At 42.1% G+C, this 16426-nt stretch overlaps 1 protein-coding gene across 1 annotated transcript in view; it reads right to left on the bottom strand.

Moving 5' to 3' along the window:
* CASQ2 (calsequestrin 2) overlaps positions 1–16426 on the bottom strand; it is a 62693-nt gene that overhangs the window by 29619 nt on the left and 16648 nt on the right. Inside the window, exons 2-4 of the mRNA XM_032881357.1 lie at positions 7909–7993; positions 5091–5191; positions 3549–3660 (exon numbers count right to left, since the gene is read on the bottom strand). Of these exons, the coding sequence (XP_032737248.1) occupies positions 3549–3660; positions 5091–5191; positions 7909–7993 (298 nt within the window). The remainder of the gene's footprint in view (positions 1–3548; positions 3661–5090; positions 5192–7908; positions 7994–16426) is intronic.

Below are 16426 nucleotides of genomic sequence, written 5' to 3'. Positions count from 1 at the left end.
GATGCTGACCAGCTCCTTCCTGGCTCTTCCAGTCTGACCCTCCGTTTCCCCTTCTGGAATAGGCTCCTGAACAATCAGCCTTTAACTGCCAGCTTAGTGCATACTGCATTTCCTCACCTTTCTTCCCATCTCTCAGGGTTTTCCATACTGGATACTGGCTACCCACCTCCAGATTTCCCCCAGTTTGGCATTCTTAACTATCTGCTGAGTTCCCCTCAGAAGTTCCTGTCACCCTCTCTCAACGCTAGCATCCATAGCTATGTGCTCAAGTTGGATGTGAAATTTCATACCCAACTTCTTTGGAAGATGTAGCCCCCCAATTCTTCCAAGTCCTTTCTAATTTGATCTTCTATATCTTAGGAGACTTTTCTCCCAAACAATTCCAGTCTACCTCTGTGTTCAAGCCCTCTAGTTCTCCACTGTCCTTTCATTTCTCTGTAGGATAGCTTGGGATCATTTTGCAAAGCCAATGTCTCTGTGCCATTAAATTTCCTTGATCAGTCACCCTCAAACTACAGCAGAAATACAGGATTCTTCCTGAGTGCTTCCCCTGGGTACCTTCCCAACTCCCCACCTATGGACCCCATGCTCTTTTGGATGGCAAGAAGAAACAGGGAGACGTGAATGTCTGATAGAACTTCGTGATGCTTTCAGTCAGTGTGTAACAGCCATACATTTTTTGTGGTGATAAAACTTTCTGCATGTTTTCTATAACCATTCAAAATTTCACAGTAGTTAATATTATATCTGAAAGTGTAAACTTATTGTATTCTATAATATTTTCTGACTAAGATGTCGACAAGCATGACAGCTGGAGAGATCCTTGGGGAAACTGCTTCTTCACCAGGTCTTCTCAGTTGGTGTGATTGTGACTCTAGTCCAAGTTAGTTTGTCATTAGTAATGTTTTTCTGTTTGTGATACTATAAAATATTCAGGGTTTGGGTTTTTTTTTTGTTTTGATTTCATACACTTGAATGTTCATATTGTCTACTAACATCAATGGAATGAATGTATGACTGCTATTCTTTATCATGTTCAACATCATCATCGGTATTACTAACATGATCTGGGCTTAGACTTTCCTAAAGACAAAGTTTGTCAATTTAAAGATAAAAATTCAACCTTAAAAAGGAAGTTGAGGGGCGCCTGGGTGGCTCAGTGGGTTAAAGCTCTGCCTTCGGCTCAGGGCGGGATCCCAGGGTCCTGGGATCGAGCCCCGAATCGGGCTCTCCGCTCAGCGGGGAGCCCGCTTCCCCCTCTCTCTCCTTCTGCCTGCCTCTCTGCCTACTTGTGATCTCTGTCTGTCAAATAAATAAAAATCTTAAAAAAAAAAGGAAGTTGAAATGGCTCGCCAGTGATTTTATTACTTAAATCTCCAGAAAAAAATCTCTAAGATTAGTAGAACTTGATCTGTGTATTCTTAAGGAAATGCTTCATTATTATTTTTGAAGTATATAATATGGAAAACTTTGAATTTGAAATCTATTCAAATTAAAAGAATATTACATTTGCCGGTGAAAATGAAAGTAATAGCCATTAGGACTGAAGCAATGCTCATGCCCTTGAAGGACAATTTAGAGATCAGATTTCCTAAATTCCACTTTAGGAAAGACCACTCATCAATCAGAGGAAAAGCAGTAACTATTGCCTTGTCATTTGCCGCCATCCACCTGTTCAAGCAAAGTCTCTTGTTGACTGTGACCATCAAGAAGAGATTGTTTAAACCCTTCACCAGGAGTTGCGTGTCATTGTTTCAAAAGCTATAGTTTTAGAAGGAAGTACAACATTCTCATTCAAAAAAATCTAAAAATATTTTATTTGGAGGATTTATACAAGGCAATATTGAAAACTTTTCTATTATCTTCTTTTACTATTATTATTATTAGTAGTAGTATATAAAGAAAGCAAAAGAATCTTTTGTTTTGTTTTGTTTTTTTGTTTTTCTACTAAGTCCAAATCCTCTCCAGTTTACCCCACAGGCTGGGCAAACATCACCACATTTTGTGTGTGCCATGACCTAAAAAAGTGTGTAAAATCTTGAAAGTACAAAATGGTGTTTTAAGTGTGCAAGATATAAAGTCAGATTGCTAGGTTTTAAATCTTAGCTGTAGGATTTATTTACTAGCTGTGTGATAGTGAGCTAATTTAACTTTTTTGTTCTTTTCATTTCTTCCTTATCAAAACACTGATAATATGGTAACTGCCTTACAGGCTAGTAGTGAGAAAGAAGGTGAGGTGTCACTATGGAGCTCCTGGCATAGACCCTGGTACGTGACATGTGTTGATTAAATGGAGTTGTTTTTGTCACTGTCTTAGTAGGGAGGAGAGAAACTAGAAGATGTGCTCTTTATCCCAATCTGTGCCTTGCTTTCCTTCTTACCTGCTATTCTGAGCTTAATGGAGGGGAGAGAAACAGAGGACAAAAGAGTGAAGGGTGGGGACAGAAATGGATAAAGGGAAATAGAAAGAAGTTAAGGAGAAAGAAGAAGGAGGCAGCTGGGGCACCCCAGAGTAGTCAGCATCTATAAGAAACATAAAAATTGAAATGAAGTCACCCAAAGGAGGGCTGGGCAAACTTCTCTGGATAGCCACCTTCCCCCCAGATACAGGCTTTTATATAGCACAAGAGAAGGCAGCTAAGTCTGGTCACAGGAGCAGGAAAGTAGGTGGCTTGCTGGTGAGAAGGCCGAGGGTGCCCGCTGGCATACAGGCAAAGAAACAGCTTTGCCAATAATTTTCAAAATATTTTGGAGTTTCCAGAAACATCATAAGCAGCCCTCCTTTGCATGTTCCCCATGTACTAATGCTACCAGATCCTCTTTTGTGGTTATGCCGCAGCTGAGGCTCCAGAAAAAGTCTTACCTCATTGGGCATTGCTGCCAAAGTTGTTTAAAAAGACGTACTCCAGGAGTTAGCTTGCCTGGTCCCTCCTTTTCCTGACTCCCAGTCTCCGCTCTCTCACTCCCATATGGATTGTGATGACGCTATGATGCATTCCTGTGCCCACCCAAAACCTGACCACAAAACGTTCAAAGGGATTACACCCAGGGGTGAGGCTGTGCTGTTGAGGGCAGCTTTGGTGGTCGACTGTGGGCTTGGCCAGCAATTTTCCACATTGTGTGACAGCGGCTGAGCCCTGCCCACCCAAATTTTCCTCTAATCCTGTCCAAGTGACTGAGAAGCTCTCCAACTGGCGGCCACAGGAACTGCCAACATCAGGGAGAGAGCCCACTCTTTACCTATTTTAGGGAAGAGTCCCACTGGTAGGTGGGCAAGTAGAAAAGGGGAAGGAAGACTTTTCTCTCTATAAAACATGCTCCTCCCAAGACCAGGGAACATGGCCCAACCTTTATGCTCTTTCAACATCCCTGCCTGCTTTGCATACTTTTTGCAGATGGGTCCCATTACACAGGGTGCGAGGACAATTCTCCCTTTATTCCACCCAGCACCGGATACGCTGATGGCCCATCCTCTTCATCGGCAGCATTCTAAATAACTGGTGGGGAATTTAGCCTTTAGACTCACAGGTGGGGCTCAGAAAACTTACACTCCGAGTCCTCACTCTTGAAAAAGCCAATGAGTTTGATCTGGTCCTCAATGCGTTCGAAGGCTTGGACCTCCAGCTTGCTGTTGATGATCTCCACAGGGTCTTCAATTAGCTGGAATGCCACACACATGTACAGAAGATATGTTCAGTGAGAAAAATGTTCCCTCCTCAGTGGGGACATCAGGCATACGCGTAGGACGCTTTGGCAGGGAGCTGTGGACCCCATCCTCCTCCAGAGCACACAGCAACAGTGCCTTCTGAGGAATCAGCTTAACTCAAGGGGTAGGCTGACACTAGACAATTCTATTTCTCTTCTCCATTATCAATTTCTGAATGGCATGTGACCCAACTCTGGCCAGTGATTCTTCGGGTAGATTTGCTGAGAGCTTTGGGGAAATTCTCCTTTCCTTCCAGGAGAACAGTGGAAGCCAGGTCCTCTCCCCTAGCCCGCACCACTCATTGGATATGAATGAGGAGATGTGACATATCAGCTCCAATCACTGGTTGTCTTACAAGCAACTAGAAAAGAGTCAGCTTGAGGACAAAGCCAACACACTGAAGAGAGCATGATCTCTGATTTATCAGTCAGTCTAAAATCTGCCCTCCCTCTGCTGTTCCATTTGTGCTTTTTGTGTAGTTGGGCATGAGCTCTGTCATGTGCATCTAAAAGCCTCCACTTAGCTGATAGAGATTGGCCCAGAATTTTCTGTTGCCTCCCTCACTTTTTTTTAGGTCTTGCAGGGATGGGTCCAGGAGAGAGCCAGGCAGAGTCTATGGGTGTTTTTTTTTGTTTTTTTGTTTTTTTTTTTTGTTTTTTTTTTTTTGCAGGAGGTGGCTTTCCACTCACTTCTGACTCACTCTCTCTGGGTTTTTGAGACCATGAGGAAAAGGCACCAGGCCACCGTGTGTTAGCTGGTAGACAAGGAATCATCTGTATGGATATCATTTACCAGCACAGGAATCTGTTCAAAAGCATTCAGCTTCATGGCTATTATGGAAAGTATGAGTTTATTTATGGATAACATATTTTTATAGTGTTGTTCCTCTATGTGACTGAGCAGATGGCTCTGAGAGTGTTGTACCCCCAGGGCTGAGAGGGACTGTGATATTGGGAGGCTCGTTAGCCCTGCTCTTTATCCTGCTCTGACGGTAACTCAGCTGATTATTACTTCATCTTTGGGTGATTATCCACCTCTCCTTCCCACTCTCCCCAGCTCTTCTTCAGAAGCCCTAGAACAAAGCCAAGGGGATTTCAGGAGATGGTGATGTCGAATTGCTAAGAAACTTAATGTGTTACTACAACACAGTCCCGATTAGTGACCCCTAATAAAACAATTTCTGAGGTAACTTAAGGACCAGCTTCCCACCAGAAGAAAAATAGCACTGCGAAGTAAGTCCTCCTTAGTTTTTTGTGAAGCCCGAGGAATCAGTCTTAGACCAGGACAGATTATCCAGCTTCTTGGTTCTTACTTTGGGATTTCACTTTCCTTTATATTTGAACCCAAAGAGCCCCAGGCAGGACCACTGTGCATAAATGCTTACATCCAGAAGAAATTCCACCAGGACGTCAGCAGCAAACTCTCCATCAAACTCAATCGTACGATCACCCTTAAGAACATACAGGCTTCCTTCTTCATCAAAACCTGGAAGAAACAAAGAGTCCACAAGACAAGGTCATTCCGATGCAAGAAGAGCCATCCTGTGGGCTGACGTCTGGCTCAGGATCCCTGGGTGATAGTGAGGTCAGGATCAGTGGGGCCGGCATTCAACTTAGGATCAGTTCCTTGAAAACACCCCTGTAAAGGGCACCCAAAGCACATGTTTAAACTGAAATCGTTAAGAACCAGCAGCTCTACCAGGACTTCAGTTTGAAAGAAAAATCTATTCTCTGCCCTACCACTGCTTTAATTTTCCAAAAATTTTGCCAACCCTATTCTCCCTACCAAAGGTTTTATTGCCCCCTGCCCACTTGACTTCTTACCCAGGCATTCCAGATTCCAGTCCCTCCACAACCTAGCACCAATTCTACCCTTCACATTCTCTCCTGGGTAGACCTGCCCTCTTAATCCCCGTGCATCTTCCTTGCTTCTTGCCCTTGTGCTGATGTGAGAGGGTGTGTAAAGGAAAAATCACAGATATTCTCCTGGTTCCCCAAATTTGGAGTGACTTCTACCCTTGCCCCCCGCACCCCAATCCTGGTCAGTTCCTTCGGGTCTCCACTTTGGACTCATTTTTCCCAAGAAGGCCACCCTCTTGCCACTATTGTTCTTCTCTTGGCTCCATTTACAGTACTCACCGGAACAGAAAACTCTCCAAAGGCAGAACCAAGGTCCCCTCAGCACCCCAGGATCTTGCACAGAGCCTGGACACATCAGGGACCCCAAAAATGTCTGTGGCCAGAATGAAAAGTTTACTTTTCTATCATCGCTGAATTCTGCACATCTTCTTTTTCCCAGTTAGCTGATAATGCCACAAGGAAAGGTTCTGCATCTTTTCTACCCTCCATTGCTCCTGGCGTAATACTGTGTGCTTTAACAAATGTTTGCTGGAAAACTGTTTCCCCAGGAATATTAAATAACCGAGGCTGGCATTTAGTTCAACTGCATGGCATCCTTGAATCCTTAGATTAATTTTTTCCAAGCTCTCTATTAGCTGGAGAATTCTTTCTCCAATTGAACTGTCCTGCAGAATCTCTAGGGAAAAGGAGGCTGGCCCACCACCTGCTGTATCCCACCCAGAGCGTGTCTGAAGAGCCCAGGGCACACCCTGGAGCACCATTTGTAAACCCAAAGGACCGCTGTACCAGGTATCCTTGAGGCCAACAATGACCGATCATGAAGGGTACCTTGGGAACATCAGCTGATATCCCGATGTCAGATTTTGCTCTAAGTGAGGTCAGTGAGGAGGCTTTTGTAGTAGTTCAGGCATAGCCTGATGGAGACAAAACTCAGGCAAATGGAAGAGAAGAGAAGATGAAGGAGCAGCTTCACAAAATACAACTCTCCTACAAACTCTGAGAACTATTTGGTTCAAAAGAACCTCCCCCAGTTCCTCCAGGGTGAGCTTTTCAGGAAAAGATCATGTCGATTTTTCAAGCTCCATCCACTGGGAGAATATCCTTTGGTCCATTCTTATGAAAGCTCACCCAGCTTGTCCCCTGGCTAAATTTTTAGATCACTGGAATACTAGTGCTTTCCTCTAACTAAATTTACTGGAAGTTCTCCCAAATTAAGCTTCCCATGAAAACAACAGGAAAGAAAACTAGGGAATCAATAAATTCTGGAGGAAGAGAAACATGGCATTGAATGGCTTTTGACTGGGGAAAGAGTTAACACACTTAGTTCTCCTGTTCAAAGGGAAAACATATTCCTTTATTTGTCTCCAGGGAAAACAATACCCCAGACATTCTTAATAATTCATTATCATTTTATAGTCATGACTTTTTATTTATATCTAACCTAAATACAGTCGCAAAAAATTTAAATCTTAAAAAAAAAAGCTGGTCTTCTTGAAAATATAATAAAGGACAATTGTTTGTAATGCCCTCAGATAATGAACTTCCATGTACCTGACGCCACTACTAATCTTTTCTCCCCCACTGTGTTTACTACTCCAAATCCAATTAACCTTTCGTCAAAGGTCCTGTTTTATAACCTCCTGCTATTTCTAAATAGCCGTTCTTCACTGGTCATGCAGAAAAGGCAAAATGGGCAGTACCCGTGTGTGGGTGTTCAGCAAGCAGAGGAACTCCCCATATTCTTTCTCTCTTGGCATTAGGGGTGTGAGATTCTTAAAGTGCACTTGGACTTAAGCAAGACACATGGACACAAGATATCCCAACATGCACTGTGCGGTCACATCGCCGTGCCTCATCTAAATGCTCCCTCTCGCCCTCAGCAATTATGCCCAGTTGAGGTTTAGCTTTACACGTAGAACCACTGTGACCCCAGAGTCACTACTATTACTGCTATCTTGTGTTGGCTGCTTCATTCATGAGGTAAGGAAATAATAGTGACGGGAGAAGAGATTTTTCTCTTCCCCAGAGAGATCACCATGGCAGTGACATAAAGAGGCTAGGCTTTTAACCCCCTCTAGGAGCCAAAAAGAAAGGTTTGCCTCTTTTGCGTCAGTTTCTATGATGATGCAAAGCTACATTAGATCATTCATGTAAAATCATTCAATTCAGGCCAATACTGCTTTCATGAAACTCTTCCCCATCCCAAGAATGAGGTGTGCAGAATCATTTAATATTTGCTTAAAAATAGTCTAGCTATCATGCACAAAGAAATGAAACTGTGCTCTTTTTTTTTTGCAAGACACATTCATTTCTTCCTGGTATACCTCAGAAAGTCCCACTTACCCAGTTTCTTGGCAAGCTTGGCTTCTTTCTTGGCATCCACTGTCACAAAGCCTATATCTTTATGTTCCAGGACCTGGGCCACAAGCTGAAGGAGAAGACAAGCCAGAGGGTGAGCAGACCGAGGGCAGAAAGATGGCAGAAAACATCATGGGATAATATTATGACGTAATAACAAGAGGATTTTCCTCCATATGTCCTGCTAATCTGACCAATTCAAACAGCATAAAGGGATTCCATGCTATCCCCTCAGCAGAAGGATGGTTTAGCAGAAGGCTGAGAACCAAAGAGAGAAAAAAATGTGAGAATCCTAAGATATAGGATTTGGAAGACTATATCCACTGTCCCATACCCTCCTCAACCCTCAGGGTGGATAAACTTTGAATTGAGGAGGTAGGACTCAAACAGGAAGCCAAGAATACTTGGATGACCATGGATACATGACAAGAGGCTCAGAGTCCCTTGCTAGCCACCATTTGAACCTGGAGTCAGGTGGCGGCACGAGAGTTCACAATGTGCCCTGTGTGGTCACTTAACCGTGCCCCATCTAAATCCTCCCTCTCGGTCTTGAAAAAACTGAGGAACACCAGAAAAGCTGAGGAAAACAAAGGAGACTGGTGTCCGCAATACCCAAGTACAGTTCTTGAGCTCCCTCAACCCCTGGGCTTGTGGAGTAGGAATGTGCACTGGGTGTGTCAGGCCGATAGATCCAAGATGGCCCCTGAAGTGTTCCTGCGGCCCACAGAGCGGAAGAACCAGTGGAACAGAACCATCAGCCACAACAGGGAAGAGCATGCAACAGTGTCCTAGGGGGACAGATGGCTGGAAGCTACTCTGGGTAGACACCAGAACAGATGATGATGTCAAGCGCGAGACTGGCATTATGTTAACCTCCCTGAAACTCAGTTCTAAGGAAGCAGGGAGGCCCTGACAGACTGAGGTCTAAGTCCTGCCATTTGGCGAATGGGGGCTTAAATAGAAACAGTGGAGGAGCTACCAGAGAGATCACAAAATATTAATATCACTTTTCTTTAAACTTTTTTAAAAAGGTAATTGTAAATTACTGTGCAATTCTAAGAAATAATACAGAGATCCCTTGTACATCTTGGTTTTCCCCAAAGTAACATCTTGCAAGACTGCCATACAATATTGCAAACTAGACTTTGACATTGATATGGTCAAGGTACAGAATATTTCTGTAACCACAAGGACCCCTCATGTTACCCCTTTATAGTCCTATCTGCTTGTTCCTGCCCTCATCCCCTTCCTAAAAGATTTCTATAAACTTTTCACTTCAAGAATGTTATATAAGTTGAATCATGTAGTATGTAACCTTTTCGGATTATCTTCTTTAACCACCATATTTCTCTGGAGAGTCATTGAGATTTTTGTGTATATCAAAAGGCCATTTATTTTTTAAATTGCTCCATGGTATGGAGGTACTACGGTTTGGTCAATTAGTCATCCTTGAAGGACATCTGGGTTGTTTAAAGTTTTTGGCTATCATGAAGAAAGCTGCTACAACCATTAATGCACAAGTTTTTTGTGAAGGTTGGTTTTAATTACTCTAGGAAACATGTTCAGGAACGTGATTGCTGAGTATAGTAATTGCATGTTTAGCGTTTAAGGAAACTGCCAAACTGTCTAACCAAGTAGCTGTACATTCCCACCAGCAACGTAGTGATGATTGATCTAGTTCTTCTACATGTTTGCGAGCATTTGGGGTTGTCATTATTTTTAATTTTAGCCATTTTAACAGATATGTAGTGACATTTCATTATGTTTTAATTTGTATTTCCCTAATGTCTAATGAGGCCGAACATTTTTTCATGTACTTATTTGACATCTATGTCTTCTTTTCCATGAAATTCTTGTTCAGGTCTTTGCCTATTCATTAAATGGGTTGCTTTTTGATTGTTGAATTTTGAGAGCTTTTAAATTTTAGCTCTTTGTCAGAGATGTGGTTTATGAATATTTCTCCCACTCCATAGCTTATCATTTTTATCCTGTTAATAGGATCTTTCACAGAAGAAAAGTTGTTAATTTTGATGAAGTCCAATTTATCAGTTTCTCCATTTATATGTTGGGCCTTTGGTGTTAAGTCTGAGAACTCATTGTTTAGCCCTGTATCCTGAAATTTTCTCCTAATTCTTTCTCTAAAAAATTTTTGTGAAAAATTATTTATTTACTTGAGAGAGAGAGAGAGAGAGAGAGCAAGCAGAGGGAGGGGTAAAGGGAGAGAGAGAATCCTGTAGCAGACTCCCCACTGAGCAGGGAGTCTGATACAGGGCTCCATCCCAAGACCCTGAGATCATGACCTGAGCTGAAATCAAGAACATGATGCTTAGAGGGTGTGTGGGTGGCTCGGATGATTAAATGGCTGCCTTCGGCTCAGGTCGTGATCTCTAGGTCCTAGGATTGAGCCCCATGTCAGCCTCCCAGCTCAGTAGGAAATCTGCTTCTCCCTCTGCTTCTGCCTCTCCCCCTTGCTTGTGCTCTCTTTCTCTCTCTCTCCAAAGAATAAATAAAATCTTTAAAAAAAAATTGGATGCTTAACCAACTGAGCCACCCAGGTGCCCCTCTTTTTCTAAAATTTGTATATTTTTAATTTTACTTTTAATTTCATGATCCATTTTGAGCTATATTTAGGTAAAGTGTGAGATTTATGTTGAAGTTCTTTTTTTTTTTCTGTTCAGCACTATTGTTAAAAAGTCCATCTCTCCTCCATTGAATTGCTTTTGCACCTTTGTGCGTATCAGTTGACATAATTATATGGCTCTATTGCTGCTTTCTCTCTTCTGTCTGCCAATATCACATGGTCTTGATAGCAGTAGCTATAAAATAGACCTCGAAGGTGAGTAGACTGCCTCTTCCCAGACGATTCTTTTTTTTTTTTTTTAAGATTTTATTTTTATGTAACGTCTACACCCAACATGGGTCTCAAACTCACAATCCCAAGATCAAAAGTTGCATGTTTCCCTGACTGAGCCAGTCAGGCACCCCCACACGATTCTTCTTTTTCAAAGTTGCTTTAGCTAGTTTAGTTTCTTTGCATTTCCATATAAAATTTAGAATAATTTTGTCTATAATTACAAAAAATGTTTCTAGGATCTTCACAGGAATTGCATTGAATCTTTAAATCTGCATGTTAACTTGGGGAGAACTGACATATATACTCTATTGTCTTCCAGCTCATGAACATGGTATGCCTCTCCATTTAGTTAGATGATCTTTGACTTCTCTCACCAGGAGTATGTAGTTTTTAGCATACAAGTCTTATGCATGTTTTGTTGGGTTTATACCTAACTATTTAAATGTTTTGAGTGATTTTTTAATAGTATCATATTTTAAATTTTGATGTCCGTATGTTTATGGCCAGTAAATAGATATAGAATTGGTTTATGTATGTTTATCTTGCATCTTGCAACCCTGCTAAACTATTATTCTAAGAGGTTTTTGTTTTGCTTTTGCAGATTCCTTTGGGTTTTCTATGTAGACAATTGTGTCATTTACAAATATGGACAATTTTTACCCCAATCTGTATGCCTTTCATTTTTTTGTGTTCACTTACTGCACCAACAAGAACTTCCAACATTATATTGAATAAAAGTAGTTAAAAGTGGACATCCATGCCTTGTTCTCATTCTTAGGAATTTGTCTACTTTTCCTTTCAGTTCTATCAGTGTTTGTTGCACACATTTTGCTATTTTGTTCTTTGGTGCACATAACTTTAAGATTTCTTGTTTTCTTGGTGGAGTGACCCTGGATCTATTTGGCTCTACAGTCTGTGCTATAAATATATCGGCTTCCTCTTCTGTGGTTGCTTCTCTCATTTTCTCTTCATGTCTCCCTTCACTGTTGCCGGCATCTGTGGCTTCTCCCTTGGATTTCCTTCCTTGTTATAACTTCTTTGAGGACCTTCTTTGCCTATTCATTCTTCCCTTCTTAACCTTCTCACATACTCCTCATTCTCTTTCTTTCTCTCTGCTCCTAACCATTTCTGTTCCTTTAAGGCTAAGCATATTGGTCACAGCTCAGAAGCTGCTCTGTGGAGTGCCCTTGGTGACCAGGGGTGGAGGGGCAGGCAACAAATGGCACCACCTGCCCCTCAGGCAGTTTTCTCTCCTTTCTTGGATTTTGACAAGACTAGGGAAGGCTTAGGATGAAAGACATCATCATCAGTGTTTATGTGATGACTCATCTGAGCTCTCCTGCAATGCTTAAACAGGCCCATCTTTCTGCAAAGTCACTTGGCTTTTGTCTATGGCCTTCAACTTATTAGACAAGGTCATTTCTGAAATGTAGACATACAAGCCACTCTGCCCTATTTAGTGCTATCAAAATGTTGATGTAAATGTTCCCTTGTCTATCATTCAAAAATAATGATGGTGAGACCTAATGGCTTTGTGATATTAGTAAGTTTCCCTACTTCTGGAGCATGAGCCTCTAGCAGTGGTTCCTAAGTGGCAGTATGCATTTAAATCACTGGCTAAAATGGGGCTTCCTGGGCCTCCACACCAGAAAGTAGAGAACAGAGCTGGGGTGGGGTTCAGAAATGTATGTTTTTGTAAGCCGCACTGCCGCACCCATTGATTCTGACACAGCAGATCTCAGGCCACACACCACACTCTGGAAATCACTGCTATAAAAGATTGTCCATTCATCCAAAAGTGATACGGTATCATGTTTTTCAACTGTGATCCTCAGACCCCTGCTTGGCTCTGTTGACCCCTCTGCCTTTGGCACAGGAGAGAAATGCTAATTACAGTAAGAATATAAGTGATGAACTCTGAAAATTGAACAGAAGTTTACCCCTGACCTCTCCTAGGCATACACCACCATGTTTTGTTGGGCATTAGGTCACTGCAAATGTATGCCTCCCCTAGGCATGGAAAGCATGGCATCTATCACCTTATCCGTGTTTCTATGTGACTTTTGAACCCATATGAGTGAGAGGTGCTGTCTCAAACAAGCTCAGTCCTGTTTCTTGGGTTTCTTGTTTAACTAAGCATAATCAGCCACTATCCTAAAAACAGATGACGAACAGAGTTTGGAGTCACAGATGGGCCAGAAACCCATGTTAGCTGAGACCTGTGTACCTCCTCCTTGGCAATCTTAGGTGCAGTCCCTGCAGTGTCCCATCACTCCGCCCCCCCCCCAACCTGATTAGGCCCAAAGCCTGCCCACTTGAGCCCTGTCATCACTCCCGTCAGTCCCAGCAATCACCCCCATGGGCTGAGCCAAGGGTGGCCAGGGCTGGCGGCAACCCAAGAGAAAGCAGTGAGGCTGGATTAGGGGAGAAGTTCTGTGGTGAAAGACTGGGCCCTCCTGGGCTGAGTCCTGACATGACCCAGGCCCCCCAGGACCAAGAATCCCTACCGAGCTGATGGGGACAGCCAGACTCTCCAACTTGGCTCCCATTTTGTCTCCGCCTTTGCTCTGATCTTAAATCTCCAGCTCATATATTCCTTTCTCCACTCTCCTGCAGCCCAGTCTCACTGTGCTCTCTCAGTTGCTGCCAGCCTTGGCACCCATGGTTGTAAAGCCAGCTCTAGGCTCATCTTTCACTCCAGCCTCCTTTCTGTGAATTCCAAAGCCCATGGCAGGGGCATGACACTCTGACATTGACTTTGCGGTCATTAGAGTCATGTATAAGCCTCTTCTGCATTGTCAATCTTTCCTCCCTAAGGACACCAGGACCCCATTTTGTGCCTCTGGTCTCTCGTGTAGCAGCTTAGAGACTCAGCATACTTTGATGAATGGATGGACTGGCCCAAGCGCTTTCTAAGTTCAAGGGATTTTGAATCAAAATGGGAAGAGGCGAGTGTCACTAATTATAGTGATTAAGAGTTACAAATATGAGTCAGAGAGAAAAAACAGAGTCAACATGTCTCCTGAATTCTCAGAAAACTGGAATATTCTTTTCTGATCTGATTACAGTTTTCCCCTGTTGACTTATAATCTTTTCCCCACTGGTTTTATTTGATTGGTTTGTTACTTCTCAGATGGTCTTATCTATTGTCTTTCCTAGAGAATGGGGTTGTCACACACAATGGGATTGGTACACACAGCCTTGGGTTTGGTGCAATGCCCGTTCTTCCCAGAAACATTAGGATTTGCTTTGACCCCAGATGATTATTTTGACTACAAACTAACTTTACAAACAAACAAACAAACAAAAGTAATACTAGGTTATTTGCATAAGTCAGTGTAAATAAGTAGATATCCATAGTATACCCTTTCTTTCTCTCTTTATATTACATCATATAGGTACTTATCACACCATTGTTATCTCTGCAATGATGGAATCAAAGTAGATCTCATCTTTAAATGAATAAATGCATCCCATCTTTATTTCCTTCTTATGTGTGGAGTTGGTTTGGTTTGTTGTTGATTCTCCAGTTCTTTAAGGTGTAGAGACAGCTGCTGTGTTCTGGATTTTTCAATTTTTTTTAGGGAGGCTTGGATGGCTATGTATTTCCTCTTTAGGACCGCCTTTGCTGTCTGTATCCCATAGGTTTTGGACCGAAGTGTCTTCATTCTCATTGGTTTCCATGAATTGTTTCAGTTCTTCTTTGATCTCCTGGTTGATCCAAGCATTCGTAAGCAAGGTGGTCTTTAGCTTCCAGGTGTTTGAGTTCCTTCTGAACTTTTCCTTGTGATTGAGCTTCAGTTTCAAAGCATTGTGATCTGAGAATATGCAGGGAATAATCTCAGTCTTTTGGTATTGGTTGAGTCCTGATTTGTGACCCAGTATGTGGTCTATTCTTGAGAAGGTTCCATGTGCACTTGAGAAGAATGAGTATTCTGTTGTTTTAGGGTGGAATGTTCTGTATATATCTATGAGTTCCATCTGGTCCAATGTGTCATTCAATGCTCTTGTTTCTTTATTGATTTTCTGCTTCAATGATCTATTTCTGAGAGAGGCATCTTAAGATCTCCTACTATTAATGTATTCATATCAATATGACTCTTTATCTTGATTAACAGTTTTCTTATGTAATTGGCTGCTCCCATATTGGGGGCATAGATATTTACAATTGTTAGATCATCTTGGTCGATAGTCCCTTTAAGAATTATGTAGTGTCCTTCTGTATCTCTGACTACAGTCTTTAGTTTAAAATCTAATTTATCTGATATGAGAATCGCTACCCCAGCCTTCTTTTGAGGCCCATTGGCATGAAAGATGCTTCTCCATCCCTTCACTTTCAGTCTGGGTGTATCTTTAGGTTCAAAATGGGTCTCTTGTAGACAACATATGGATGGGTCCTGTCGTTTTATCCAATCTGCAACCCTGTGCCTTTTATGGGCGCATTTAGGCCATTCACATTGAGAGTGATTATTGATAGATGCGTTTTTATTGATGTCATGTTACCTTTGAAGTCTTTCTTTCTGTAGATTGTCTCTATATTTCTGTTCAATGCTATTCTTAGGATTTTTCCTCTTTTATAGAACCCCCCTTAATATTTCCTGCAGTGTTGGCTTGGTGGTTGCATAGTCTTTTAAGCCTTGCCGGCTATCAACATAGACAATATGTCAGAAAGAGAATTCAGGCTAACAATTATCCAGGCAATAGCTAGGTTGGAGAAAGCCATGGATGACCAAACGGAATTGATTAGGGCCAAGCTGAAAGCGACCAGACAGGATGTTCACAATGTTAGGGCAGAGCTAAAAGCTACCAGGGATGAGGTTTACAATGCTCTCAATGAGTTCCAATCTAATCTAAATTCTCTCAAAGCTAGGGTAACTGAGACAGAAGATAGAATTAGTGATCTGGAGGACAAACAGAGAGAAAGGATTAAGAGGAAGCCTGGAACAAACAGCTTAGAAACCATGAAAACAGAATCAGGGAAATAAATGATGCCATGAAACGTTCCAACATCAGAATTATTGGAATCCCTGAAGGGGAGGAGAAAGAAAGAAGTCTAGAAGATATAGTGGAACAAGTTCTTCATGAAAATTTTCCCAATCTCGCGAATGGAACCAGCGTTCACGTACTAGAGGCCAAACGGTCTCCACCCAAGATTATAGATTCCAGTAAAACATCAAGGCACCTGATAGTCAAATTGAGGAATCATAATTGTAGGTATAATCTCTTGAAAGCTGCTAGGACAAAGAGGCTCCTTACTTACAGAGGAAAGCCCATCAGAATAATGTCAGACCTGTCCACAGAGACCTGGCAAGCCAGAAAGGGCTGGCAAGATATATTCAGGGCACTAAATGAGAAGAACATGCAGCCAAGAATACTTTATCCAGCAAGACTGACATTCAAAATGGATGGAGAGAATCCCATCTTTAAATAGTTTAGCCCAGTGGTTAATAATACAATGCTTGGTGTCAGAGACCTGGATTCCTGACTAGATCACAAGTGCTGGGACTCTGCTACAAAATATGGACAATAACAATATTTATTTCACAAGGCTGAAGATTAATGAGATAATGCATGTAAAGTTGACACAGTGTGGCAGGCAGTAAGTGCTTAATAAATGTTTTTTTTTTTTCTTAGTATTATGACAGCTGG

The sequence above is a fragment of the Lontra canadensis genome, unplaced genomic scaffold (genome assembly GCF_010015895.1).
Source record: "Lontra canadensis isolate GAN:19392208 unplaced genomic scaffold, GSC_riverotter_1.0 scaffold75, whole genome shotgun sequence".
Lineage (NCBI taxonomy): Eukaryota > Metazoa > Chordata > Mammalia > Carnivora > Mustelidae > Lontra > Lontra canadensis.
Note: the sequence above shows the minus strand (reverse complement) of the source record. Positions and strands in the feature narration are given on the sequence as shown.